Genomic DNA, 14,996 nt, shown 5'->3' on the forward strand with positions numbered 1-14,996 from the left:
TGATCCAGCTGATGGGGCTGGATGAGTTTGACACCTCTGCTCTAAATGAAAGCATGTTTCTGAATCTTCTTCCTTGCTACCTCTTCTCTCAATAGCTGTGGCCCTTTGTAGGACAGCCGCACCCTACCAGCATCTTATTCAGCACTGAGAGGCCCATCAGTGTTGGCCTCCTGTGTCCACTGCTCAGGTTTGCAAACAAACACTTTTGTCCTTTTAGCTCCAGCTGCCCCATACCTTTGGACTGGGCTCCTTTAAACATCTGGAAAGCTTCCCCATTATCTTCCATCAGATGGTTTGATAAGACTTGGCAATGGTTGGGTTACTGAAGTGAGACCGTTGCCTCTCAGTCTATCTGATTATTACAGAGATGCAAACAGGGGAACAGGATCAGCCGCCAGTTGTCTTAGGGCAGCTTTCTCAACCCGTGGGTCACAACCCAAATGTGGGTCACAAGAGTATATGAAAGGCTTGCAAACAGACTTTCAAAATGGATCAACAAGCTTTAAAAATGGATTGTCTTTTAGAGGCGAGAAACATGGAAAAGGGTGGCTTTTCCCTTGCAGACTGGCAGAGTTTCCGCCTGCAAGGGGCTGCTTGGGACCCGCCCCCATGCCCCACACATACGCCCCCTGCCCTATACACTGGGGCCTGGGGCGGGGGGCAGCGGATCAGGAGTGAGGGGTACTGGCCATCGATGTTTACAAATGGCTCCTGGTACAAAAAAGGTTGAGAACAACCGTCTTTGGGTATCTCCGTACTGCTTCAGGAGGGTGCGAGGCAGTGCTGTACAGAGATTGTGCATAGGCACTACCTACCAAACAGAAGTTCATATAGCAGGGTGCTGATCGGCCAGTATGCAGCACAACGGCAACTACACTACTGCTACTTCTGGTGGTGATGTATATGGGGCGAGAGCCGCGTGTCTCCAAACTGTGCCATCCCAGCATGGCACTGGAGAGGACTGACGGACATGTGGAGTCCCTGCCCTGGAGAGCTTGCAGTGTCCTTTTGGCCAGTTTGTGTGGCACCCACTACAAAGGGTTCCTGGTCCGTGTCTAAGCTGCCCAAGTACTGTGATGATATGATCATTAATAGGAGAAGGCTCCTGCTTCTGTTTCTTGGCTCCCCCATTAATAACTTTTGGCATTTCTCTCTCCTCTTTCTTGTAAATGATTCTTCTCATGTTGACTCAACTGATGGGGTTTCTTTGACTATCTAAGAGAAATGTGCATCATGCTAATGCTGTCAGACATACTTGGACTGAGACGAATGGCGTGCACTGCCTCTCTGGTGTGATGAATCACGAATCTGCTGATGTAAGGCCACTTTATATAGATACTGTCAAGTGAAAGGCATTTCCCCATTCGCATGCTTGGGAATGGGGTTGGGCTTTTAGGAACTAAAATCTATTTAAGACAATTGAGCTGCCCAAATCGCTAGTTGAGGGCTCGACTGTGCTACCCTCACTACTTTACCCTGCACGTAATTGCACTGAGTGCAGTTCCAAAATACTGCAGCTTCAGGAAAGCAACGTGAAACTCTCACTTGAAAGACTAGCTTTTTTTTTTTAATGCTTTACAAGCTACATTTTTTATTTAAAAGAAGCAGCAAAATAAAGTATTTACAGTACCAAAGACCATTTCCCACCAGGTTGTAAGTAGGTGAAATTCTCGGCCAGTCTAAAGGTAAAGTAGCAATCTGACCTGTTAAATGAGCACACTTCGTGTAATAAGACAAAACATATTTCCAGAAACAATAACCAGCTCTTTGAATACCATTTCACTGGACAGGCTGTATGTTCTTGGTTATTTAAAGCACCAAGACATCCCCAAGATGTTTATCATCGCTGTGTTGCACGACATTGTTAAGGCCTCCATTGTTTATGAAGCAATGAAGCGTGGTCTGTATTTTAGTATCCCACTGAGGAAAGATGACGTGATAATGGACATTTTGGGATTCTATAAAACGGGGTGGAAACAACTGTTCAAGCTGCATGTTGAGCTAGAGGCTCCCACCCGGGGTGAAAATGCGTCAGAGTTGACTGCTGACAGTCTTCTAACTCCAGTCTCCCTTTCAACATCCTAGCCTATTGGGGAATGGAAAGGGATGGGAAGGAGAGAAACTGTCTAGAAGGGAGCTGCAATAAAAGTTATAGATGTGCTGACAAAGTAAAAAGTAAACCTATTAACTTTAATCCGTTAATGTCCCTTTTCCGGAGCTCCATGCGCTCTGCCGTTAGGGAACAGGACATGCGGCTAAGTAATCAGGAGCATCTTGGTGGCAAAGGGAACAACTTCTGATAGTGATAACTCAGGGATGGGCAAAATGCGGCCTGCCAGGCCATTCGGTCTAGCCCATGGGGCCCCTAAAAAATAAAGAAAATTAATATTTATCTGCCCCTGGCTGCCTGTCATGCAGCCATCGATGGCTTGCCAAAACTCAGTCAGCGGCCATCCGCCCAAAATAATTGCCCACCCCTGTGATAACTGCATTTGACACCTCTGGTGACTGGGCAGATTAGACTTGCTATGTGAATAACGGATTTTTTGGCAGCAAATTGTGACTTGCCTTTGTTCGTGGACACAGGCTTTTATTTTGTATTGAATTTTTTAGTTTTTTGGATCTCAGGATTGTACAGTTGTCAGATTGCTAAGTCTTTGTATGATGAGTTCTAGCTGAAATTGATTTTGGGACAAGCTTTGTTAGGTACATCTCTCATAGGGTGAATTTATTTCCACTGAGATTTCAGCTTCATACATTTTAAAATAAATACATTAAGCATTTGCTCTTGGGCTGTTGGCTTTATTGCTTAAAACCTGCCAGTGTGTCTCTGCAAGACTTTCTGAAGAACATGTCCTTACATTCAAGGATATTAGGGTTTATAACTGTGGGACTGGCTGGGCAGCAACTCTTCAGAAAAGGAGTCCAGCAGAGGGCAAGAAAAATGGTTCAGGGGCTGGGGGACATGACTTACGAGGCGAAGCTGAGGGACCTGGGCTTATTTAGTTTGGAGAGGAGAAGACTGAGGGAGATTGAATACCAGCCTTCAACTCCCTGCAGGGGGGTTCGAAAGAGGATGGAGCTGGACTGTTCTCAGTGGTGGCAGACACAGAACAAGGAGCAAAGGGCTCAAGCTGCAGCAAGGGAAGTTTAGGTTAGATAGGGTTATTGTACAGTTGGGTCTTCCCGGATATGCTTCTTTTTGGGTTGTCCCATCTCTGTCCAGGTGTTTTGTTAAAATATCAACAAATGTCCGGGATTTTGCTCTGCTCAGCATCAAAGTTTTTCCTGGCCCTTCTTCCCTAGCAAGGAGCTGCTTGGGGCTGGAGGGAGTGGGGGGGGCGATTGGAGTCAGGGGACATCACATGCATCTGCCTGCACACATGCACGTGGCTGGCATGCAGCCAGGCGGGGGGGTGGGAGCTGCCCCAGCAGCTGGATGCAGGTAAGTGTATGGGGGCAGGGGTTGGAGGGTTAGGGCTTGGGACTGTGCGGGGTGCTGTGCATGTGTGTGTGGGTGCACACATGGGTGCATGGAGGGGGATGGGTAAGAGAAGGGGAGTGGGTGCCTGCTGGCACTGGGGGAAGCTGTCCCCCAGCTGGGGGCTGCAGCAGGGTGGGGGAGGAGGTGGGAGGGGGCCTTCAGGGCCAGCACCATTGGGGCCAGTGCCTGTTCTCGCAGGGTGGGGCAACCTGGGGACGCTGCAGGGCTGGGTGGAGCAGAGCTGCGGGTCGGGGTGAGGGGCACCGGCAGGGCTGGGGGGACTGTGGCTTGGGAGTGAGGGGCACCAGGGCGGCAGGGGACCATGGGTCGGGAGTGCAGGGAACAAGCAGTGCCGGGGGCTGTGGGTTGGGAGTGAGGGGCACCATCATGGTCTGTGGGGCAGGGTACTGTGGGTCAGGAGTGAGAAGCAGCAGCAGAGCTGGGGGGGCTGTGGCTTGGGAGTGAGGGACAGGGGTATATCACTGCCCCCACAAACATATTACCCCCTGTTCCCCCCCCCCAACAGGTGTCCCTTTTTTTGAAAGTGGAAATATGGTAACCCTAGATTAGATATTAGGAAGAATTTTTTCACCAGGAGGGTAATAAAGGACTGGAGCAGGCTACCCAGAGAGGTGGGGGAATCTCCATGCTTGGAGGTTTTTAAGACCCCTAAAGCTAGACAAACCCTCGGCTGTGGGCTGATCTCGTTGGGGCTGGTCCTGCTTTGAGCAGAGGTTTGGACTAGATGTGACCTCCTGAGGTCCCGTCCAACCCTCATTTTCTGTGACTGACCCCGTGACCTGTATAATGCACGTACAACAATAACTTCACCTGCTTCTAACATGCAAGGTCTATAGTGAATCCAGCAGAGGGTTGGGAAATCGTTCAGCACAGTAAAGTGGAACAGGAACAGAAAAACACCCTAGCCCACTAGTGTTATGTGTAATTACTGGAACTGGGATTTTGGCCTGGAAAATTTGCATTGTGAAAAGTGTCACGGGCTCATCAGTGACCGCAGTGTTTGGTTCCCCTGTCCGTCACCTCCTTAGGAATACAACAATGGTGGAAGCACTAAAATCATGTTGGGGCAATAGTTTAAGTCTTATTTAGAGGCGGGGGAATGCCATTTACAGAGCCATCATCCCCACATCCTCCTGTACGTGTGCCGACCTGACCAGGCCTGTGTATTGACATGCTACAGCTCAAGGTAGTGTGTCTGCTGCCTTGGGAAAAGAAACATTCACATCAGCTCCTTTAAACTTCCTACTAAGATATTTCTTTTTCAAATTAGTAGAAGATGCTAATTGCTTGACCTGTATGGAAAAAAGAAAAAGAAAGAAAACAAAAAGGCATATTAGGATCTTTTAAATTTTATACTATTTAAAAAGTATGCTGCCCTGTATAGTTATCTTGTTTCCTTCCATTCTGTAGTATCAGATGTATTTAAGAGTGCATATATTTTGGCACAATAGTATTTTTTTTTCTACTGTCCTTTAGTGAGACTCCAATAATTGGCAAGCACTTAGAAGAAGGGACACAGATTTAGGTGGCTAGTTTGCAACAACATGTGCAGATACCTATGGTGGTGTTTAGACTAGGTAAGTCACCAGTAATTTTATGGCTACTGATGGGGGAATAGTCTAGATCCGACCTAGATGTTCCCACGCACCAGTACAGGCTGGGGGCTGGCTGGCTGGGCAGCAGCTCTGCAGAAAAGGACCTGGGGGTGACAGTGGACAAGAAGCTGAATATGAGCCAGCAGTGTGCCCTTGGTGCCAAGAAGGCTAACGGCATCCTGGGCTGCACTGGTAGGTGTTGCCAGTAGATCGAAGGAAGTGATTCTTCCCCTCTATTCAGCACTGGTGAGGCACATCTGGAGTCCTGTGTCCAGCTTTGGGCCACTACAGAAAGGATGTGGACACATTGGAGAGAGTCCAGCAGAGAGCAGCAAAAATGGTTCAGGGGATGGGACACATGACTTATGAGGACCGGCTAAGGGAACTGGGCTTATTTAGTCTGGAGAAGAGAAGACTGAGAGGGGATTTAATAGCAGCCCTTCAGCTACCTGAAGCGGGGTTTGAAAGAGGATGGAGCTGGACTGGTCTCAGTAGTGGCAGATACAGACCAAGGAGCAATGGGCTCAAGTTGCAGCAAGGGAAGTTTAGGTTAGATATTTGGAAGAAGTTTCTCACTAGGAGGGTGGTGAAGCACTGGAACGGGTTACCCAGAGAGGTGGTGCAATCTCCATCCTTGGAGGTTTTTAAGACCCAACTAGACAAAGGCTTGGCTGGGATGATCTAGTTGGGGCTGGTCCTGCTTTGAGCAGGGGGCTGGACTAGATGTGACCTCCTGAGGTCCCTTCCAACCTGAATTTTCTGTGATTCTGTGAAAGGCTAGTTTCTATCTACAGCTGATAGAAACTGGCATATCTATAGCTTGTTATATCAGAGCAAGCCCCTTTTGCTAGACGGGGGCAAATCTTTTCTTTGGGTTTGTACTGGTTTGTGGCTACTGCATCAGTATAGCTGTATCAGTGGTCATTTCTTGAATGCAGTCAGGCCCTCAGACTTGTGGGTTGGTATCCGAATTGCACTGAAGCCACTTAAGGCCATGCTTACAACCGGGGGTTCCTGGCTAGAGGGTCTTGCCCCTTTGCCCAGGGTCACACTGATCACTGTATTTGGGGTAAGAAAGGAATTTTACTCTATGGTCAGTTTGGTATAGACTAGGGGCAGGCAATTATTTCGGGTGGCGGGCTGCTTACTGAGTTTTGGCAAGGCATCAAGGGTCGCATGATAGGCAGCCAGGGGCAGATAAATATTAACTTTCTAAATTTTTAGGGGCCCCGCGGGCCGGATAGAATGGCTTGGTGGGCCGCATCTTGCCCACCCCTGCTATAGACCCAGAGGGTTCAGCCCTCTGCCAGGGATCTCTCACCTGTATATTAACAACCTTTACAGCAGTGGGATATTGGCTGCCATGGTTCCCCTGCTTTACCTGTGGCAGGTTATGGTGTTATGTCTTATGTTGTGTTGTGGTTGACTGTGTAGTTTTGCTAATAGGGTAGACGATGGGTTTGTGTAGGATGGTTTGGATAGGGATGATCCTGCCTTGTGCAGAGGGTTTGACTAGATGACTATGGAGCCCTGCTTCTCAATAACTCTGACAAAGATATGTAGGCAACCACTGGGATTTAAACAAAAAAAAAATCCTGGTCACATGAGACACCTAAACCTCTTTCTAAATATGCCCTCTATCTTTGGGTATCACAGCTTTCCCTTCTGTAAAATGGATATACTATTTATCTAACTCTCAAGACTGTCATGAGACTTTAATTACGCGCTCATTTTGTCAGTCTTTCTACATTTAGTGTTTTGCTGTTGGAGGGCAGTGGGGGCATCACTGAACAAGACGGCGAGTTTTTAATTGTACTCTTTGAATGCATTTGGTTTTGTTGGACAAATTACACAATAAGAGACGCATGATTTCTGAAGTCATAAAACATCATTTAAGTTGAAATAGCATTGGTCAGTGGAAAAGCACTAGTTACAGTGCAAACACAACACAACAAGGTAATGTTTCTAGGAGAGAAGCTTACCTTGAAATATTTGTAGTTACAGTCCGTTTTCTTGAGCATGGATGATGCAGCCAAAACGATATGGAATGTGGAAAATGCAGACGTTGCTGCAATCAAACTTCTTACCTTTGCACCATTTTCTGTTGTTTTTTGAACCAGTATGTACCCCTTTTTCGTGTACGCGTATTTATAGGCAGGGTGGGTGTATTGAATAAGAAGGCAGTAGTCTCTCATTACATTCATGGAGACTAGGACTGCTTACTTTCATGCTTAAAGTTAAGCAGAAGCTTAAGTGCTTTGCAGAAGTATGGCTTGGGGGAGGATTGCTTCTAAGGGTCAAGAGCCTTTTAGTACTTTCTTTTGTGTGCTCAGTTTGAGACATCTAGACAGTTTCTTATTTTTCTGAAAGTGTTCAAGTGTCTATCCAGTCTCAAATGGGCACCCAAATTACTGGCTGCTTCTGAAAATCTTGATCATAGCATCCAGCTCCATTAAAATAATGTGTTTACCGACTTAACCCTCATAAGAACGATACAAGCAGCTAATTCTGAGTTTTCAAGAAACTCCAGTGAGATGGGAAATATTCTCATCACATGGCAAAAATAAATCTTCAGTGTACTCCCAGTTCCCTGCCTTCATATGTGCATTTGATGTAGCGAATACTGTTGGAAAATCCAAAAGCAGTAAGACAAAGAAATGGCTTCACTTTTAACTGATTATTAAAGCTGAGCATGTCTCCCAACTGACATAAATTCATGATTGTCTTTCTAACTATTTAACCCTGGTTTTTAAATGTCTGAATCCTGCAGCTGATCAAGTAGGTTCTCAGAATAAATGAGCAAACTGTTGTATGACCTTTAGGAGCGATTTAAGATCAAATAACCTGGAGGACAGTGTGGGAGTTTCTCATGCAGTATGTGGCGGAGGAGAGGACATCTCTTGCATTAGAAGCTTTACACACTATCTTCAATTTGTTAATGATATGTGTGTTTGTCTTGGCTAGCAAGCGCCCATGGACAATACTTGGATTGCAGGATATTTTAGCAAGCTGAGGAGTGGGCTTGAGGATAAGAGTGGAGAATTTTATAACTGAAAATGGTTGCAATTTCAGTTGAGTAGAAAAGGAAGATTTGTGAGGTGAGCACGTCTTTTTATGTAGCTTTTATCTTATAAAAAAGATGGCATCACTTCACAAATCCTGCTTCTTTCATTTCCCTGAGCTGTGACAACATCACCACTTGTGTTGTGAACAGCTACTAATTCTCACTGGTTGTCCTGGTAGGTAATTTAGCTTTCAGCTATCACAGGCAGGTGGATTTCTTGAGTAATGGATTTGATGGAGTTCACAAAGCACACTGAAAACTTGCCAAGATCCTTATTCAAGATTAACAAAGTGTACTAAAGAGTTATTTACTTAAGTAGTTATTTTAGTACATGTATTTGCCCAGTAGACTGTAATGGATTTGAAGTAGTTATTCTAGTGCATTGGGTAAATTCTTCATGTATTCTGCTATACTTCATTATTGCGAAAGTACTGATTTCCTGATGCCATAACAGCTGCTTTTGTATTGTTGTGGCCTATCAAGTGAACACACTTTGCCTCAACTGATAGAGCAGCACTTCGGGACACTGCAATCTGTTGCACGAATCATACCTTGTTTTCAGGTTATGGGCCTAATTGGTTGGACAGCAACAACTCATTAGGAGCAGTTGTTTAGCTGACACTTATAATAACAGCATATTCTGTCTTCACTTCCCGGTCTAATTAATAACTTAAATGATCCTTTTCTCATTCTGCATAAAAAAGTGACTTAAAAGTGTGCTAAGAAAGTTTGAGCTGGGTTTCAACCCATAGCAGACTCTTACGGCAGAGCTCAAGCTGTTGCAAATAATGGAAATGCACAATGAATGGTGCAAATGTTTCTGCTATAATTAATACAATTCGTGTATCGTTTTACTTAAATTGCCAGTGAGTAGGCTGGGCTGCTGTCAGCACTGACCAGTCTGTCTTTTCTGTGCCATAAATCAGAGATGAGTGGGTTTGCAGAATAATCAGAGGAAGCAGACAGGTTAAAGACAGGGACTTTAACTGTAGCTGAAGGGAGTCATATAATTTATGGATAATTGGATTCATTTTGTCTCTCCTTTTTAATGGGACAATTCAGGGCTAGTTTAACAGAGCAGATAGTTAAATGAAAGTGTATCCGTCTTTTTTTTCCCCCTAAATTAAGTTAACTATCTTTGGACTCTTCTTATGCCAAACAGCTTGGCAGATGAGGCTGAGACTGACATAACACAGATCTGCAGAAAGGACCTTGCATTTGTTTTCTTTTAAAGCAAGAGGAGATCTCTAGCAGTCTAGGAGTATATATAATTTTTTATGTTTGCAAAAGTTTTCTCTCGCTTTCTCACGCTCTTTCTCTCGCTGTATCTCTGTACGCGACTGTTTATTGCTGAGGACAGGAGAAGAGAGGTGCGGACAGCGGAAGGTAGCTGTAGAGAGAGTTCAGCGCACTGACATCAGCTTCTGTATTTATGCTAGAGCAGGATTACGATTGCAGCCAAAGCCTGATGTGGTGGTTAGCTCCATGACTGCCTCAGAGTACGTGTGAACTCCCAGTGCAGACTGCTTTTCTTTGCCAAAGAGAGATGCTGTGGAGGAGCGCTGGGCCAGTTGCATGGAAATGGTCACCAAATGGCTCTTCTACTGAATGAGATCCCTGCATTTTGGCCTTTTGAGGACCCGGTTGAATCTGGACAGAGGCAAGATGGAGGGAGGAGAGGAAGAAATGCTCCGTGCCTATGGGTCGGGGAAGCGGCACTTCAGGGCACCATGCACTATGTAGGCCGTTGCAGTTGTGTTTCCTAGCGGAGCAGGATAGATGGGAAGAAGTGCCATTCCACCTTGAAGAAAGCTCTTCCTTGCCCAGACAGGTGCCTACCTTGCAAGGAGCGCTAGGCCCACTACCCAACCGCTTCCCGCACCTGCAGCCATTTGTGATCCACATTCCACAACATGGCAGCTTATTTCTAATATGACCCAAATCCCACGAGCCCCTGGATCCAAATAGCGCCACGCCGCCGCAGCCTCATTGCCTGCACCTTACAGCCCGGTTTGTACCCTGGACCAGGCTCAGCAGTCTCAAAAAACCCATCACCAATAACCAGTCCACCTGTCCAGCCGTTTGTGCAGAGCAGGCTCAGGTATGGGCGTGAGCGACTGTTACCAACACAACCGTTGTGGACTAAACACAGCTTTGGCAGCTGCTTGGTCCGGATCGGTCATTCTTGTCCAGAACTCAAGAGTCTCGTTAGCCACTCTTCGTAACCCAGGCTGCACAAAGAAGCAATCAGCTTTCTTACAAATGGCTTTGGCGTGGAAATAAGAATAGGAAAAATAAACCCAAACTTGCTAAATCAGGCATTTATACAAATGCGTTAACTTTCCCATTCACCAATATAACAGAGTCTCCTTTTTCTGTCCCTGTGTTGGTGTCTCTGCTTCCAGCCAAAGACGAGAAATGCAGAGACAAGTGAAAACAAGAGACCAATCTTTTTCCTCCGTCTTTTTGTTTTGATCCAACTTGGTTTTGCTTTGATTTTTTTTTTTTTTTTTTTTAAAGATAAATGTTCCTGTCTGTTCTGTTTAATCTAAATTGATTTTTCTACAGCTAGACAGGCTAGATCGTAGGTACAACGCACCCTGCTTTCAACCATAGAAAAAATCTTGGTTAAAAATGCCAGCAAAGAGAGAGTTAAATATCTGTTGATATTCTTTCTCTTTAATAAGTACATCTACTAAAAATAACCGGAGTGGAGAAGTCCAAAACAAAAGAAAACCATATAAACGTTTGTAGGAATGAGTAATGACCAACCGTGCATTGAGGCTCCTGCAGAGTTTTGCTGTCCTCAGCATCATGGAAGATTTCATTAAGAAGAGAGAGCTTCTTGCACTCCTGCTTTCAGAGAGAGCCCTTCTTTCAGGCTGCAGAGCTCAAGCAACATCCAGCACCATCCAGCCATGAGGTGCTGCCATTCCTTTTAACACGGCCATCGTGTTGAAGGGGCTGCATCTCTTATGCCCTCGGCCTTCCCAGATCCACAGGGGAGCACAGCACATAGGATCAGGAGGAAGCTTTTACCCTTTGAAGATGTTTTGCCCAAATTAAATGCCCAAATCTAGCCTATAGAGTTTATTTTATAAAATATCTCGTGCTGTCATAAAGAAGCATGTCAACTTGTAAAGTGTTTTGAAGCACCCCGGGGGCATCTTTTAACATGGTGCCTCATTTTCACCTCTCCCTCTAAATAGTTAGATGGCTATACGGCATTATTCATACCTTCACAGTGCTAAAATACACTTTAGCTGTCCTGTCATTTGCTTTCCTCAGAAATGTGCTTTGTCTTTCTAGCCTGGGGATAGAAGGCATTCAGTTAATGTTCAAGTAATGGCAGATATCAAGTGGAAGAAAAAAATATTAGCAGATCTTGCCTGTGTTGACAAATGTGATTAAATGACAGTTCAGTCTTCTGACCTTCTAAAATGAGAACTTTTGGTCCTTTTTGATTGGATAGGAAGTTTTTTTTCAGGCCTCTCTCTTATTTGGGAGTATCCTGTTGGATTTGTCCTTCCAGTTTGTTGTCGAAACACAAACATAATGAGCAACAAAATAATTTCAGTGAGTGGATATGGTGGATAAAGATTTTATGTCCACTGAAATTGCCAAGTTATGCCATTGACTTCAGTGGGACCTAGACCCTGGCCCACATAAACATAAGGTCCTGATTTACGTGGCAGTGTTCGTTATCGATCATTAGACTGTATTTGCTCCTATAAACAAAACCATGGCAAAGGCCCCAACTGAGCAAAGCAATTATGCATTGTCTTCAGTCCCATTGACTTCAATGGGTGTGATGCATGTGCTTTTGTTCGGTTTGGGCCAAACAGATCTGTCGTGGGTTAACTGAGTATATCTAACAAGTGGCAGTGGGACAGGAAGGCCCAGGTGGCTGAATGGAGTTGTCAAAAGGTTGACATGTAAGGGGTGGACTGCTGTTCGATTGACATGTGACAGATTGTCTGAATCCCCGCGTCCTGTGCAAGATCCAGGCCTAAAATAACTTTGTAGGGCTTGCTCAGGGGTGGCACTCAATGTGCAATGCCTGGGCCTGTACAAATCACCACTGGCATCACTAGACTTCTGTGCAGGCCCAGCAATCTCCTTGCATGTTGGTAGGATCAAAGTCTGAGATTGCAAACTGCTTGGGGCAAGTACAGTGCTGCCCTGGTCTGCAAATATTGCACTGAATGCAATAGGGCCCCAAGCAGGCTTGGGATCTTTTGTATACTCCTGTAATGTAAGCAGCAGTCCCTCTAACGCAATGCGTCCTGTTGTAAGCTCATGCTTTGAATTTAGTGGTGCCCAAAGAGCTTAAAGAGAACCAGTCAGACGGGATTTCAAATGGCTTTTTTTTTTTTTTTAACAGGACAGGAATATTTTTTAAATGTGTGATCATAGTGGTCATAAGGAAGGAAGCCAGACTGTCCCTTCTCTTGGCGTGGGGATGGCAGATCTCCTTGCAGGAAGGCTGCTTGGGTTTCTGCTCTGCGTTCATTCTCTCCAGTAGCAAGATACAGCTTTTGGGAAAGAGATTTACCTCTTCTCACATGTGGTTCCCAACCAATTCAGAGCAAGTTCATTATGTTCAACAGAGGGAAGAGGTTGCTGAATGAGTGAGAAGGAGCTTGGCCACCTGAGATCAAATTCGTAGCATGATGTATCGAGACACCCTTTTGTATAGATGGATATCTTCCAGCCTTACACCAACCCCCGTTTGGGAAAGGCCTGGATTACTTGCTTAAGTGCTGTCACAAGTAGAAATGGATTCCAGAGTCAGACCTGGTGTTGAACTTGAAATCTGCTCCATTTACAGGAGCGACAAATAGCAGTAACTTCACCTACAACCGTGTGTGTGTGTGTGTGTGTCTATATAGGGTACACACCCTGTTCACTTGTGATCTTTGGGCAATGCATCTGAGTCCATCTGCCAAGTTTCCATAGCTTTACAAGCCTACTTCCTTTCATTTAAAATTTTCTGTCCTTTTTCTTACCTTTTCTTCCAACTGCATGTTTGGAGATCCACAGTGGAAGCAAGGAAACATGTTGGTCATGTGCAAAAAGTAAACTAGTATGGAAAAAAAAAGAGGTTGCAAGCACCTTTAATTTCCCAGCTACATTTTTTTTTTGTAAGCAAGAGAAGGTAAAAACCAGACTAAAAAGAAGTATAATTTTTGAGTTGACATGCTTCAATTGTTTTGGCCTGGTCTGTTAGCATGTTTGGCTCCCCATCTTTCCTGATGAATTCTAGATAAATGCCTTTACAATGAATGTTACTCAAATAGAAGAATTATGGGGGAAAACATCTAAGTAAATGAAAAGTTTTTCTTTTTTCAGAGGCAGGCAGTGTTCTCAGATGCATAGTGAGATTGTAAGCATGCTGGTAAAAAATTGCTCTGGTTTTATCATAATGTAAAGTTGCACTGTCCTGCGCTTTTCATACTTGAAGACAAAGGCTGAGTCAAAGTAGTCAGCTCTGCATCCGTAAGTCAACGGCACCAGTCTGATCAAGAGGAGGTCAACTGGTTGGAGGTTTTGTTTCGGGATCCATCAACTGTTTCAATATTATTTCTCCGTAATCATTTGTCTGGTATATTGAGCTTATGAAGAGCAGCTTGGCCATTGTACAACTGCTTACGTCTTTAATGTACCAAAGATATAAATAGGCCCCCCTCTCAACAATAGGAAATGACTGCAGCAGGTGTTGCCCTATGCTTGTATTTTGCATGGTGTTACTACGCAGATACTTCTTGATTTTTTTTTTTTTGTATCGGTTTTTGTGTTTGTATGTGTGCGTTCTTCCTTTGATGTTAAATGTCAACTGACATTTAACAAGTGACGGCTGAAGTCTTAAGATTTTCTTTAAGTTAGAAGAAATAAACTAGAAAGTTTTTTTGGGGGGGGGGAGGGGAGGGATCGGGTCATTTATACAACCTCATTATAAAGTGCATTTTATGTGCAGCGTCCTTAAAATGTTAGCAGAAAAAGTAAGGGAGTTATTTAACACTGGCTGTTCGTAGTAAAAGGACACACATTCTCTGAAATTTGGTCAATCCTGGTTTGACTCCAGCTCATGCCTGCAATGACAAAGACTATTTTTTGAGTGGCAAACTTTCACCTGGATTGCATTACCCAGGTGCTGGTTAGTGCATGAATAGCAGCACTGAAATCAGTGGGACTTCTTGTGCAGCGAGTTACTGCTCCATGGGTCCGGAGGGTGATACGCTTATGTGAATTGAATGTGGTGGTATCAGTTGAGTTTGGCATAACCAAGTATCCACAAAACATCACTGTGTTTATCCTAAGCTTTCAGTCTTAGTAGTGCGACCAAGAGGTTTAATTCTGGACAATAAATGCATCTCAACTGTAGAAGTAGCTTTCTTAGGCCATAGCAAGGCAGTGTTGTTAGCCAGTGTTGGTATAGTTGTGCACTTCCAATGGAAAGTCTCCAGTGGCGTCACACTGTGTTCATGAAAGGCACTGATGTATTTGCTAACTCTCACCCTTTCACGCTAAATTAAAAGCAATGTGGAAGTAATAATAGGCAGGAGAAAGGATTGTTTCAGTTAGTGTTGCATCAAGCTGTCTTTAACTCGGTTCTCTCTCCCGTAGATGCGAGAGCTGCGTGGAGCTGCTCTTTGTCAGAGGGGCTGGAAACTGCCAGGAGTGTGACACCCCGTTGCGGAAGAGCAACTTCCGGGTGCAGCTCTTCGAAGACCCCACTATTGACAAGGAGGTTGACATTCGGAAGAAAGTGCTGAAAATGTGAGTGTCACTAGCTTAAGAAACAACAGTCAAACGGGCTTATGGTGTTTCC

At 44.9% G+C, this 14,996-nt stretch overlaps 1 protein-coding gene across 1 annotated transcript in view; it reads left to right on the forward strand.

The window, feature by feature from the left end:
* MNAT1 (MNAT1 component of CDK activating kinase) overlaps positions 1-14,996 on the forward strand; it is a 157,341-nt gene that overhangs the window by 26,226 nt on the left and 116,119 nt on the right. The window contains exon 2 of the mRNA XM_014595150.3: positions 14,792-14,944. Within this exon, the coding sequence (XP_014450636.1) occupies positions 14,792-14,944 (153 nt within the window). The remainder of the gene's footprint in view (positions 1-14,791; positions 14,945-14,996) is intronic.

This window comes from Alligator mississippiensis, chromosome 2, assembly GCF_030867095.1.
Source record: "Alligator mississippiensis isolate rAllMis1 chromosome 2, rAllMis1, whole genome shotgun sequence".
NCBI lineage: Eukaryota > Metazoa > Chordata > Crocodylia > Alligatoridae > Alligator > Alligator mississippiensis.